The 15,442-nt window shown below is 39.2% G+C and overlaps 1 protein-coding gene across 1 annotated transcript in view; it reads left to right on the forward strand.

Annotated features, from left to right (window-relative positions):
- slc16a2 (solute carrier family 16 member 2) overlaps nucleotides 1-8,663 on the forward strand; it is a 28,733-nt gene extending 20,070 nt beyond the window's left edge. The window contains exons 6-7 of the mRNA XM_008280334.1: nucleotides 3,141-3,407; nucleotides 3,513-8,663. Coding sequence (XP_008278556.1) covers nucleotides 3,141-3,391 — 251 coding nt within the window. The 3' untranslated portion in view covers nucleotides 3,392-3,407; nucleotides 3,513-8,663. The remainder of the gene's footprint in view (nucleotides 1-3,140; nucleotides 3,408-3,512) is intronic.
- Nucleotides 8,664-15,442: the final 6,779 nt, after the last annotated feature.

Below are 15,442 nucleotides of genomic sequence, written 5' to 3' on the forward strand. Positions count from 1 at the left end.
TTCACGCTTTCTCTCAGCTTCTTGAAAATAGACTTTTTTTTGCAAAACAATCAACTGTCATTTTAAAATGATGATGTTTTACATATCCTATGCTTGTACAGGAATATCCATGCTAATATGCTATGTTAGTGGGGAAACTGTTGGATGTACGAAAAGTTTTTTCTGCAGCTACAGTACAAATGTGTGTTGTGGTTAGGCAGCAGGGACATTTCGGATGTATGGAGTATCATGAAGAGGAACATTGTAATTACCTTGTGCCCTCTCATGTTGCTTCGCCTCTTGCTTGCTGTCTGTCTTTGTATTCAAAGAGAGTAACTAACCAAATAATTGCACTGTTAGAGTCGGAACGCGGTGACCTGCTTTCAGACGACAAGTATAGTATAATGGTATATGGTTTCAGTGTTCATTTTGACTAAATACAGACCTTGTTTCTTGTAGTTTAAAAAAACATAACCTAATTGACATGAAGCGAACTGTTGCGATGTGCAGTATGCAAATCACGCACTACATTTGCATTAAATATTCTTTTGAATTATTAAACTTTTTTCTTTATCGAAAAACATACATTTATTCTACATCCCACACAAAGGGAGCCAAGCTCTTCAAAGTTTGAATGAGGTTATCACTGTATCAACACATGTTGTTCTGTACAGCCTGTTCAGTTCCTGAGCAAGAACGCATACGTAACAGGCAACGTTGTAAGTGCACCCTCTCCCCCCCCCCCACCTCATGTCACAAGCTCAGCTTGTTAAACTTGTTGACCTAGCGTCGTCACTGTACTGGAAGGTATAGCTTTAACTCATGTTGATAAATATAGCACATGGTCATGCCCACTGTAAACAGGGTGACGTTTAAGTGCTATACTGTATCACAACAGGACGATCTCTTTGTTTACTTCCAGTTTATAGTGCATGGGGCCAGGTGCTGCTGGAGATGACCTGAATAAATTCAGTTACTTGTTTTAAAAATTCATTAGTATCAAAATTGCTTGTGTTGTATCTACTCTCAGATGTATGTTGCTTTGGATAAAAGTATCTGCTAAATGAAACTGTAGAAATTTTTTTTGAAAAGCCATTTTTTAACAGGCTGTAGTGCAGTAATTGACCAAAGTAATGGCTGGCCAAATCTTACTGTATTCAGTGCTAATCATGCTTCAGTGCACTGACACACACTGAAGTACACTTCTGCATTACTGCAAAGAAGTAAGACACAGAACCAGATGAGGCCAGCGTTAACGAGGGTTTCTGCTGCTGTTATGTTGCTATTGTAGAGCTCCATTGCTTTCTCTGTGAAAGTTTATCTGACATCACTCTCACGCTTTTGTGTGCGTTCAGATGTAAATGTTATGACTGACTCACATTGGCCCTGTATGATTACTGATGTCTGGCTTGTGACATATGTTTAGTGATTTTATGATGCTGTAATGCTCTTCTAAACCCTATATAAACGTTATTTAAACTGTTATATGCCTGTGGGCCTGTAATCTGTTGTGCTGCTGCCTGTTTTGGGCAGGACGCTCATGTAATTCATTCCCAATGAGACTTTTGGAAAAAAAGAAAAAAAAAGAAAATATATCTACAGAGCTGGAGCCAAGAAATGGTTAGCTTAGCATTAAAGCCTACAAGCAAACAGCTTTTCTGGGCCTTTTGAAAGCACAAAAGCAACGTCTCTGATTAATATATTATACAGATGGGTGACAAATTAAAGGAAAAAACTGGACCCTTGACCCCTTCAGTACAGGCATCCAGTAGTTCTGTTATGCTGTGGTGAGCATTTTCCTCCTGGGGTGATTTAAGTCTACTAGTCCTACAAAAAACAGTAACTGCAAATCAGTACACAGTTGTTCTAAGTGACCGCCTTTATTGTGTGACTGAACATGAAACATTTTTGTCCTGGTGGGAGTGGTCTCTGCCACGATCCCATCCATAGGGCACGAGGGGGTTGCTAAATGGTTTGATTAGGATGAAAATGATGGGAATCATATGCTATGGCCTTCACAGTCATCAGATCCCAATCCTCTTGACCACCTGTGGGAGATTTTGAACTGACTTGTTAGAAAGCTGTCTCAACCACTATTATCAAAGCGACAAACAAGGAAATTCTTTGGTAGGATGCTGTTTCATCCATCCAGTAGAGCTCCAGGAGAATCAGTACAAATGAGCACTGAAACTGTTTTGGCCTCATGTGGTGGCCAAACATCTTATTAAGACACTTTATGTAATTTTTTTCCTTTTTTTAAAAAATAATTTGTCACATGTCTGTATGTACATGTGAACTGTTTCTGAGTGGAGTTACCTGTGGGGCACAGTCGAGCTGGCACACCATGTTATAGCATGGCATGCTGTGCAAAAGTGCTGTGCAGACAGGTAAACTTGTAACTCCCTCTAAGACTGAAAATTTACATTATAGCTTGTGCAAAGCTTAAATACATGTAATACAATGTGCGAACTTGAGACCTTTGTCGGTAGGCTAGCTATTTCCTCCTGCTTCCAGTCTGTATCCTGAACTCAAGCTCACTATATCATGGACCATGTATTTATAAATGCCTGTGCTGTTTGTGCTTTTACCCATGATCCTTGGGGCCCAACAAGTGCGCAGAATGCATTTTATTCCTCATAAAACATTTGGAAATCTCAACTTTGAAATAGTCTGATCCTGCATTGTTTACATCAACACATGCTTTCTAACACTCTTCTTCTTCCTTTGATGGGGCATTACATGTGTCTGTTAATATGTTACCAACATTGTAAGTCAGTGGAAGAGCTTTAAATCAGTGGTACTTTGTAAATGACGATGCATGCATGCTCGCACACGTACACATGCACCCTCGTCTGTCTACACTTCAGAAACAAAATGGGTACCCACTTTCTTTTCCTGCTACAGATTCTACATTGTGCTTTTAACTCAGACATTTTTCATTCAGCTCTCAAGGGAAAAACATAAGTAGCTGTATTTCCCAAAGTGTTTAAAGTGTCTCACTATTTTAGTCATTTTGCTCTTTTCACAAGTCAGAATCTTTTTCCTCTTGATCCCATCAGTGACAGACAGCATCACTCCTTGATATAAATAATGTGATTCAATGGGATTCCTGATGAAAAACAGGATACCATTAATAATGCCTTCCTACCTCCACTACCCAGGTCTTCTACACGGCTACTTTGGGAACTACACGGTGGCTTTCTCCCTGGCTGGGGTGCCTCCTATGGTGGGGGGTGTGGTGCTGTTCTTTGTGCCCCTGATCCACCGCAAGCTCCAGCGAGGCCAGGCATCACCGGAGGAGACGTCCACCACTGCCCACATGTTGCCCACTGCCCCACCGGCGGAGGAGCCTAAGAGCTGCTCCAATGGAGACATCCTGCCCGGCTATACCGACGTAGAGACACACATCTGAGTCTCATCTTACAAAGGTTCCTTCCACTCACACACATCAAGCATAACTCACACACGTAAGCCAGGAAGTATGTGATAACACATGTTCTTCCTCATGTGCTCTCTCTTGCTGTGTCTTTCAGGGATTCAGCCCACCAGCACCTTTTCTCATGCTTAGATTTCCCTCCTCCCAAACAGAAGTCACAACTCTGGGCTTTCTGTTGGCTGACCTTTAACCTCTTACCTTCCTGGACCCCTGTTGGCTGTTTGCTTTTTTTCATGTGAAGTCGAAAAGGGCGCTCTGGCTACAAGCAACAGAGAGGACGAAAAGAAGGCACATCAGCACTGAGCGATGGAGGAGGATAAGCACAACAGAGTCTCAACTAGAATGGTTGTGACTCTGTAGTAACACGTACCTCCAAGAGGAAAGGAATGAAGACGGTGTTAACTGAAAAAGTGGTAGTTTCTGATTTCACAGCTTCTGAAGCTTATTAGATTCTATATAAACATGTTACGATGAAGAGGCATATAAAATAAGAAGTCGTGAAGGGAGAATTTCACAATTTCTTTATGTAGTACCTCACACATCTATTTTTTTAACACAATGCATTTTATTTAGCTCATGTAGCTGAAACACAGTCTCATCTTGATTGATTTGCAGGTTTGCTGTATTCATGTCTTTTCTACTGCCTGTGTTTTCTGCTGTGACAGCTACAAGAGACACACGTGTATCTGCTGTAAATGTCACAGGAGGCAACATACAATTCTTTTGACAGATGAGCCACCAGACACAATCACCTCAACTCAACTGCACACAAGTTTTACACCGTGGCTGCTCACTGTACTCACAACCAGGGTCTAAAACTTTAGCAAAAGGAGTTTTCACTGCTGGTCTGCCTGCATGAAAGACAGATGTGTGATTGTGGCAGCTGTTGATTCCACCAATTCATATGCAATTAACTCTAGCGTGCTAGATCTTTTAACCGTTTTCAATTTAGGTCAGTGACTTTGAAGCATGTGGCAGGTGAATTTATGCAGTCAAAGTTAAGAAGAAAAGGTGAGCATCTGCTGCCTGAGTTAATGAAACTAAACACTACAGTTGATACAAGGTCTTCTCATGACTCTGTAGAGCCTTAATGTTTTATTTTTCAATCAGTGGTCTCTACAGTTTTTATTGGCCTTTTAACGTTTGAGCAGGGTGCTAGACAAATCCGCATAAACTGTGTTCGTTACAGCTTTGACAATAGTTTTGCACTGTGTGTAGTTGTCTAAGTGGGAATCATGCAGTTGTTACAGGAGCTTGATGACTGTTGACAGCATAGATTTTCGTCAACTTCACAAAAGGCATTTCTGTATTGTTTAATGTTAAACTTTCCTGTATGTGTGTGCAAGAGAGTGTATGTGCAGCACCCGGGCATCTGCATTTTGATACTAACGTCAGTTATGTCATATGAAACTACTACGTTTGGATCTGTCGACGAGAGGGAACTACTGAGATTAAAACCGCCAACCGGCCCAAGCCCTTTTCAGGCTTATCTCACAGATATTCCACTCAATTTGCTGCTGTAGTTTAGTCTCATCACGAGGGCACCATTCACTGTTTGGGCAGTAATGAAATAAAAACATCACACCCTCGTCAAGATGTTCCCTCGGGGGGACAATTTGCAGTTACTGTTATGTTTCATAAACGTTCGGACCACTTACCTCTGCACTCTTAGATTACAGGTTCTCCTGAACAATGAACTTTAATGAACATATGTGAAGTAGCTGCAATAATCAACTGTATGAGTTATACTATGTGGTTATATGCATAACTGAACAGTGAAGAGGGAAACTGGCAAAAGGACATGCTCTGGTATTCCTTCCTGTCAGTTCCCCTCTTTACTTTCACTGCCATTATTCAGTCTGTGTCTGTGCTACAACACTTCAGAGCCTAAAAGCTACACAAACCTCACAGCTTAGTGTAGCTTTTTGGGGGTATTGCGATAGGACAAACAGTTCTGAATTGGAAACATACACCTATACCTCAGTAATCAAACAATCCTCAGCAATCCAGTTGAACACGTTGACATTCTTCATTACTTTTCAGTTTTTTCCTGTTCTGTGCAGTGTTTGTTTTTGTTGCAATCTCAGAGCCACAAAGCTGCCAAATGCCAATCTGTCAATCAGCCTTGCTTCCTCCAACCTCATTAGTGTCTGTTTAGGTACCACAGAACTGTGGAAATGTCAAACTTCCATTTACCCAAACAGTTGGTGCGCAATCAGTTTTTTCTTCCTCCTTGTTTTGCCTTTGTATCCTTTTGCTCAGTCGTTTTCCATCCTCATCATTCCTGCTCTCTGTTACCTCTTCCTCCACAGTTACTTATTGTAAATTCTACAGAGTCTCTTTGTGAACAGTCTATTTTCCCCATCTGTGTTCAAAGAAATGCAGTGATTTAAATGTCTAATATCCTTTACTAAAGTTAGAGGAGACGCAAGACTACAAGCAGTGGAGCAGATCCGTACAATAATATATGCATGTTGGAAAGCAAACGCATAGGTCTCTAGTTTGACTAAGGTAGTGTTACGTTTAATTAGCAGTGCAAACAGCTGTTGACACTATTTGTAGCTCCTGCTACCAAGATAAAAAAAAAAAAAAGGTAGAGGTAAAAAAAAGTATGGGGTGCACGAGTAGTCCTTATACCAGCTATATAAGCTAGCAAGGTCCTTTATTTAACTGAATCCATGTCTTTTTGTCCAACTGTAAAATTTGTTACAGGTTTTATAACTTTGTGTTATAAAAAGCCTGCAGGAGATTCTTTCTAAAAACCTGCGTGCTGAATTAGTAACCCGTAGCCTTAATAGGTGATTTTTAACTATGTGAACTGCATTCCCTCATTGTAAAGACAACATTTTTACAGAAATAAATAGGTAGCATTTCATATGCTCCTGTACAGCACTAACTTAAATTTCTGTTACTGCTGCACTGAAAACACAGATGTTACTGAGTTGCACTAGTTTATTGCTGTCAAACTAGGGGCCTATGTCGCTGAAGTCCCAAAAGAATGAATGAATGAGTGAAAACTATTCCAGAGGGTGTTTCCTTTGGCAGGACCTCAGCCTTTTGGTTCAAAACCAACTGTGAAAGGCTGCTTGTGTATGCACAAAATTGTATCCGTCTCAACAGAATTTAATAGGATTGTTTTGTTTTTTGTGTTTTATTGACTGTGAACATATATATATATATATATATGTATATATATATTTCATGTTGACTATGTTGGCACCTTGTTACTATTGTTGCTGTTTTCTTAGGAGAGACAAGGACTAAAAGCAAGACATTTGAGTCACAGCAGTAACCTCAATCTGAAAACAAATCTGCCTTACATTTACTCGTGGCCGGTAGCCTAGCTGTGTACCAGAACGGAATTTGTTTATAGATTTGAGACAAAAAAAAAGGCAAAGCCTGTATAGTACATTTTTCAGATCTCAGTGTAGCTTTGTATTCATTGTTTTTCTTTTTGTAGTTTCAATATAAACTATATCTTAACAGCATCACTCAGTTTCTGGTCAGAACCAGCTGAGTGCTCCTTTGTTGTTTTTTTTTGCTTTTGTTTTATTAACCTATATGTAGATTCAAGTAGAGAAAACTGACATGTATCAATATAATTTGTAATGGTTTTTAATCAACCATAAACTATTCTAGTTTTTTTTATTTGTTGGTGTTTTTCATGATACTACTGGAAAGAGGACTGTTGAGTTGGTTTGTAATGTAAAAGTGAAGGAGCTGAATGAATGAAGAATGATTCAGTACATCTGGATGGTTGCATGGTGTCGGCTCTACCAGTGTTTGGCTTGCCAAAGTCTTTTCATCTATGCAGCATCACAATGCTCATGGCCCCTTTCCTGTGAGCGCTTCACTCTCTGAGGTCTGAACATGTCAGACTCTTAATGACGAATGTTTACTTGGACACCAAGTTTGCATTTTCTCCGGTAGCAGTCAGAGCTGTAGCCTTCAGTGGTTCAGAAACAGCTAAACCTACAGTAGAGCCCCTTGTATTTTACTCAAAGGATGTATGTACAACTAACACTAGTACTTTTTTCCCTTGTTTTTTAAGACATTTTTATATATTTAGAAAGCTGTTGCTGGACCTCTAGATGTTTCCCTGACGGTCAAAATGGCAAAAATGTCACATTTCTCACGCTGCATTTGCTGTTCTTTGTTATCTGCTGCTTGCCTGTGGCTTACAGTGTGCAGGTCATAGCTTCAGAGAGGCACATAGGAGTCACACAAGACTGTTTGTTTTCTTGGTTGTTACATTCCTTGAAAAACAGATCAGATAAACTGAACATATTTACATTTAATGTCAGTTTGTTGTGTTTTATTCAACATTTTTTTTTTTTTACAGCTGATATCTCAATTTTCAGAAAAACAAAGCTGCCCTCTCAGTCTTGTCTTATTAACTTCAGTTGAAAAAAACCCCCACCTGACTTCAAGTCAGTCCAAACTGTTGCAGCACCAAGACTTGTTGTTTTACTGTGTAATGTGCCATTTCTCTGCTCCTCTGACCTCAGCCACTGCTCATCTCTGTTTAGCTTACGTGCTTTTCCTGAGTCTGAAACCACACTAACAATATGTGAAACAGGATAGCTGAAGGTCTGTGTATTAGGAAGCTGAGCCACAACTTGCAAAAAGTCCGCACCTCATAGACAACCAAGGATCATTTCCAGCAGCAATGGTTTTTCAGCGTTTCAGTTTCAATGTTTTCATTGCTTTTTGCTCACACCATGATAATGTACCCACCTTTTTATGCGCCGCATTTTCTATAAGGCCTGTCTTCACACATATCTCTCATTGTCTCGACTGTAAGCGCCCTGTTTTCACAGTTATAAATATTCTGTTGTTTCATGCTTTGCTGGTCATATATTCTCATTCGTATTTCTTTATGCGGCAACGCTCAGCGCAGGCCTTCCCACAGCCTTACATGTTGAAATGTTGTGCTAAGCATTCTCTGTGTAACCTCCAGTAAGGCTGCTGCAGTTAAACCTCAACTGCCTCGCTTTACTTCTTAAAGCTGCCAGCTTTTGTCCTTCTGTCACACACGAGCTCTACCTTTTTATATGAAAAACTCATTTCTGTTTTATTCAGTGATCTAACAAGGCCAGTGACATCACAAGATCTGAAATTCAGTCATGCTGCTAGAAAGATTAATGTAATTTTTTTGTGTTTTGGTCGTAATTTTGAATCTGTATCAAAAGAGGCACATGTTTTTTTTTTCTATTAAACCAACAATAAAATGTAATATGAGAACTCATGCTGTCATTGCCAGTCACTCTTTTGTGAGCTGTGTGTTTTCACTCCTCAACCGTTCCACATCAAACACTGCAGGTGTTTTAGACAAGCAGTCATGTTGGAGATTAACCTCAGACCCCTTTGAATGCATAAAGGTGTGGAGATTCAAAGAGAAATGTAATACTGCAGCTTTTCAGGGACACGCTGAATCTGTCTTCAAATGTGCAAAGTGCTCATTATCACCACAGCAACATGGCTGAGAGCAGTGAGGCGTCACGTCCTGCCTCGACTCCTCGTTCCCCTATTTAACCTCAGCGTTTCACATCCAGGCACCCAATTATGCTGAATCTTAAAGATCACGCCTCACTGGATCTTTTTCAGGAAGCAGAGCTCTTTATGTACATACAGGGAACTGTTGTGTGTTCATATCACAAGGCAAAGAATACATCACTTGTTGAGCCTGGCTCTGAGCCTGGAGCACGGCAAAGAATTATTTATCTGCGGCAAATATGGCATTAAGTAGTGTCATCTACTCAGCCTCAATTCTGCTTTAAAATCCTGAGACTGCTCTTGTAACGTTCTGGTACAATTATGTGAAATATTACTAATTTCATTTACTTTTTAGTGAACTATAAGAAAGCGGCAAATGTACTCTTTTCTTTAGTACTTTTTTCTGACAGTTATTATTCTGATAAAAAATTAACATGAAAAACAGTTTTAAAAAAATACAATACAGTGTTCAAGATTAAACCAGTGGTTCCAAAGCTTTTGGCCTGTCACCTATTATTAAAAAATCAACATGCACTTTTGTTTTCTTGTCATGTTTCAGATGTCGGTGTGCTTTCGTGTTTCATCCAAGACTCACCAAGAGGTAAGGAGTTTTAGAATCAGGTTTATTGTATTATTCACAGGGGCTTCAAGTACAGTTCATGTCTATTGAATGACATTGGCTGATCATGTTTCTGTACTGTTAATGAAGTAGAATTGTAAATGAAGCACTTTTATTTGCAGCAGAGCTTTTTTTTTTTTTTTTTTTACAGTGTGGTAATACTACTGGATGTATGTCTGATGTGGAGTTTTCATAAAAAGGTAAGATAAGCCTATAACAAACCCACAGTGGGGGAATTTGCAGTGTTATCGCAGCAAAGTGGAATAAATAAGCAAGAAATATACATAAGCACTGTTGTATATTGTACAGAGTATGCAATGACTTGTTTTGAAATGCATAACATGACATGCCTCTTCCGTCATTAAAAAATCCTGAATGTCTGCATATGTACATATTTTTAATTTCAGAACTTTAACTCCTGGATGTTTCGTTGTGTTTGTGGCTGCAGGTCCACGCTGGTGTAAGTTGCCTGTTGGACCAGGATCTTTCAAATTTTAAATTTGGGCGAGCTTCAAGCACATATTTTTTGATTGGCGAAGATTTTGGTAAATTATTAGAATATTTCTTGCACTTTAGAATGTTTCCATACAGTCAAAGCAACTGCAGCAAACCTTTGTTTGAGCTCAGTGACCAATGTAACACATTAGATTGTCCAGCAGGTGTCCCCATCCTCATTTCTAAAATCGACACATATGGTAAGGACTGAACTGTTGCAAAGAATGTGACATGATCCAGTGGTGGCTGGTCAATACAGGGCGCAGGGCGCCGCCCTACGACTAATGACCAGATATAAAGTAGTTCTCAAACACAATATTAAATTTGAATTAATTATAACAAAATAATAATAAAATCAATAATGACGTTCATATTCTTTTGCCACGTTAACTTTATTTGTATTATTAACAGATTTAAAGTTAGTCGTTACTGCGTGTTTACTAATTTTACACTTCCGGGATGCGGGGCGCAGCCACATGAGTGTGTATGCAGCTCGAAAAACTTTTCGTAATCACGTGACCTCAGCTGCAGTGTTTCTCACGGGACACAGCTCGGTGCGTCCCGGACCCGCTCACTTTGGCTGTAGGCCAATTCATTTTGTCTTGAGTTCTCACCACTGGGCTTTCTGACGCCGTCACGCGGCCTGTCCCGTCGCTCTTCCACTGGATGACAGCTACTGTCTTTAATGCATTGGCCATGCTGTCAATGGAGACAAGACTGGTCAGACAGAAGAGTGACTTCAATAAAAAAGTCATAAAGAAGTTTGCTGAGCAGAAAGAGAGAACAGCCAGTTTTTTGTTCAAATAGCAGGACACCAGACTGCATTTGCGACCTTTATTTTGAGAGTGTGTGAATTGATGAGCATGGTGATTATGAAGCTGTATTAGTGTCGCTGTAACCGGCACAGGAAGCTGCTGTGTGGACCACAGTGGTGAAAAGTAGGACTTTTATAACTTCGGTGTACCGCAGTAGTTACGCTTTAAACTGAGGTCCTCTCGTGAAAAACTGAGCGTTTTCCCGCTCATAGAAAAGACCGCGTGTAGAATACATGTAACTCGGTCTCATCTCGGACAAATCTGACATGAGAACACCCTAGTTTATTATTTTTAAAGAGATTTTTGGTCGCATACCGCAGCCTGCTATGTGGGGCGTTTAGGGAGCATCAGTAAATCGTAGTGTCTATCGATAAGAAAATGTTCAGCAAGTCGTACGTTTTGCCGTTGACCAGGTGGGAGGTGCAACAAAATGAGAAAGTGGGTCGTACTGGTGCTTCCGGTGAAAGAGTTCATCTGGAGCCCTGAATAGTGTTTTTTCAGTATTTATGTTGTGTGTTTTGAGTTTGTACAGATTCTGTAAATATTGATGAAAGTTTGATGAATGGTTTTGAAGTTTAGTTCTGGTAAGTCTTAATAATGTGAAATTAGATTAGGATTAGAATATCCTTCATAGGTAGACAGTTTGCATTCCTATAAATAGTTGTGCCTGATGTTACTCATATTCTAATTTCTGATTTAAAATCAAAGGTCATTTGCAGACTGTGTCCCCCACCGAAACTTTTCACCAGCTGCCACTGGTGACATCTGATAGACAAGGTTTCCCACATTAGTTATAATTCAGCTGAGCTGCAACAGAAGTCTTTCTGATTTCCGTAATACAGCTGCAGAGTCAGTATATAGCAATGACTTATTTTACATCAGTTTTATTAATATTGAATAGGCATATTTACATTTACACTACAGTTACAGTATATGCTGAGTCTAGTAGTAGCTGAAGATAAAAAAGAAAAAAAGAAAAGATCTGGCGCATGATTTTACCTACTTTATTGTACTGTAAAGACACGTTATGCAACGGTTTCCCAGGGATCAAAGAAAGTCCAGCACATCTGGAGTGCTGCTGATGAAAATCCTGAACCCACCCACCATCTGTTACATTCCATGCATGCATCCCAAAATGATATAACACAAAAGGACAGTATATTTTCTTTAGCATTTTAGACTCATACTGAATTACTAAAAAACGCAGATTTATTATGCTTAATAATTCTTTTTTTCATTATGCAATTTTATGCCTGTTAATTACTTGTGAGCTCATCAAATCTGGAATATGCAGGACTGTAGAAATAGCAAGAGTAAGCCAGATTTTGAAAGCATACAACTGGAAAATACACTCTCCCTCCAAAGCCAATCCTCCAACATGTGCTGCCTGAGAATGGTCGGTGGGCTAAATCCACAAGAGATTGTGTTGTTCAAAGCCAATATACTCTACAATAAGACAAATACCATTAAACAACACTTGCTCACAACTACAATACAGACATGCGATGGACATATACACAGATATGAACAACTACAAATGGACTCAGTCATCTGGCATGTTTATCAGTACAAAATGTTGCAGGTTTGGGTGGAGCTGTAAAATCTGGCAGCACCTTATCTGGCATTACTGTTTCAACACATTGCTACCTCCAGTAATGTGTCGACTAATAGACTTGTGTGCACAGAATGAGTGCAGGTATTCAGGTGTGCAGCTAGAAAAGGCAGGCGGTCCTGTCACAGAAAACATTTTTTATCTTTTTATTTTCAGAGTATTTGATTATTTGATTCCTGTCAGGATCTAAAGAGATTTTTATCAAATACATCTGGGATCCATTAATTCTTCACAGTCTGGCTTCAACTTTCAGATTCCTGGTAAAGTTTGATGACGAGCGTGAGGGTTTGGTCTGATTGTGTCAGAAACATTTTCAGTGTAGCTGCTGTCGTCACAGTGGAAACTGAGGATACTGCATGTGAACTGCTGAACAATCGATTTCTCACTGCAATTCTTAAATATTAACAAGAAACTTAAAACTGTACTTTTCCAAGACAGGTTGATTCATGTTCTTGGCAAATTGCACAGTTTCCCTTAAAAAATTAACTTTGTGTTTCATGTCAGTGACAGAAATTATTGCTGGTGTTTAACACTTTAACTCACAGAACCTGTTAGTATAAAAAGTATTAAATGCATCATTTTACTGTGATGCAGAACTTTTTTTTTTCTTTTTGAGTGAAAATGTTTCCACCGATGTACAGCACATTATAGTTCCAGTGCTGTTTAACACGGAACAAAACATGTGGTCACACATGTTGCTACCTTAAGGTGTGTTGTAAATGACACCAAGAAGAAGAAAAAGAGGAGGAAGAAGAAAAGGGTACATAGGGTTCACTTCTGTTTTCTTTTTCTTCTTATCTGCCTGTGGGGCCTCGGGATGAAGGCAGGATGTGATGTAAGGCCGGGTGATAAAATCATGGCCATTTTTTCAGTTGTGTCACACCATTTGCCTTCCTGCCGCTTTATAAAAATCAACTCACAGAGGCACAGATTCCTTTAAAAGTACTGTTAAGTAAAGTGTGGCAATCGCTCATGGGGTTCCACCTTAACAGACAATCTGAAAGTCCCGATCACAGATTGGTCAGATCTGGAAATTTCAGATGTGATTCATCATGATGTAATTTTTGTTTTGGCAGTTGACTTGATTAGTAAATTAGTGACTGAATTAGTACCGCGCTCGTAATATGACCAGTCTTCTGAGAAAATCAGCAGTTTTTGATGATTTCTCACAGTGGATGACTGGTAGCGATGACGGCCACATGTCTTTTAGAAGTTTTCCCAGGACCTGAACTGTATTTCTGTCACTTTGTGGTGGCCAGTGTGGGCTTCTGGCCTGATGCAAGCTAAAAGACGCAGAAAAAGAGGAAGCTAAAGTGGTCGGTTGCCTGTTTTTGCCCATATAACCACTTGACACTTACTTGACTCCCTTTTTCACAGACGGGTTTTACTTCCTTCCTTCTAGGCAACAACTGCTTTTTGATACTTTCAGTACAATCTCAAATGAACTTACAAAAGCCTGAAACTTATTTCAGACAGGTAAATACTTCACAGTGGATTCTGAGGAAAGGATTATATGAATTTTCTGCTACTTTTCAAACAGGTTGCTGATGGAGAGCAAACCTGTTGTGGAAGTTTGAGTTTCCGGACAAGTGTGTGCCGTTAGTGTTAAAATAATTAGCAGTTTAAAGGAATAATATGTAACATCTCTACATCAAAATGTCGATAAAAGACCAAACTAATGCTATATACTTCGCTGACTTGCGTCTTTATGTTATCCCACATGAAAACAGTATTCAAACGTGGACAAATCTGTATTTTTTTTCCAGTGTAACGATGCATTTCATATCTCTTTACTTTCTATAAACACAATAAACAGCAGCAACAACTCCCCAATCACATGACGTCATCAAACTGTGCCATTTGGTTCTTTTTCTTTTATTAAGGGACCCTAAAAAGCAGAAACTACATTCTGTACTTTAACATATTTACTTAAAGTTGCTCATTGACAAAAAGTGTATTGGCAACATCTTTAGTGATCAGTTCATCACTTCACAAGCACAAACGACTGATTCTAGCTTTTTAAAATGTGACACCGTTCTGCTTTTTTGCTTTATATGAGTGTTACAACACTTTTAAAAAAATAAAAAAGTTGCTAGACGCAACAAGCAGTGTGAAGATACAAACTCTCCACTGTTTTCTGACATAACATATACTGGAAATGGTCAATAAAAATGAATAAAATAAAATAATCTATCACATACTCTATAATGAAAATAATGTAGTTCTGGGTTTTGGATTTAGTGTGTATCGTAAGACACTGCAAGACGGCCTTGAAGGTGAAATATAAAGTGAACAGATAAAACACTTACAGTTAGGGTTAAAATCATGACTTTGCTTTTGAATTATGGTTCAACAGAAATATTACAAACAAACAAACAAGCAAGCAAACAAGCATGATGGGACCCGTCAACGAATATGTTGTTGAACAACCCTTTGAGCCAATCACTGCAATCAAGTGTTTTCTGTAACTCTCAATCAGACTTCTGCACCTGTTGACAGGTATTTTGATTTTGGCCCACTGCTCATCAGCAAAGTGCTCTAATTTGTCCAGGACAGTTTTTTTTTTTTTTTTTTAAATTATTCTTTTCAACCATATTTCAAAAGCAGTGTCTTATTTCACTAAATTATAATTTAGCACATTTTTATTTATTGTTACTTTTTTCAGTTTCTAGTTATTTGAGTGACTATTGTGGATTTTGCCTTTTCTTTAATGGAAGGGTATGAATACATTTGAGGACGACTCTATGTAGGTAAAAATGTGCTGTTTTTCCAAAATCTAGAGTTGTTATGTAAAACCCTCCGTATCACCCACCTGTGTTCGCTCTCCCCTGTATGTGAGCGGCCTGTGTTTGTTGTTGTTGCTTCTTTCACACGCTGCGAACACAATCTGAGCAGCTGATAGGCCATCGTACCTGGGCGGCAGGCCACAGCTTCTGCTTTGTTTAGATTGTGCGTTATCAGCTGTTACCCTCCTGGAGATGTACACAGGT

This window comes from Stegastes partitus, unplaced genomic scaffold (assembly GCF_000690725.1).
Source record: "Stegastes partitus isolate 25-593 unplaced genomic scaffold, Stegastes_partitus-1.0.2 Scaffold190, whole genome shotgun sequence".
NCBI lineage: Eukaryota > Metazoa > Chordata > Actinopteri > Pomacentridae > Stegastes > Stegastes partitus.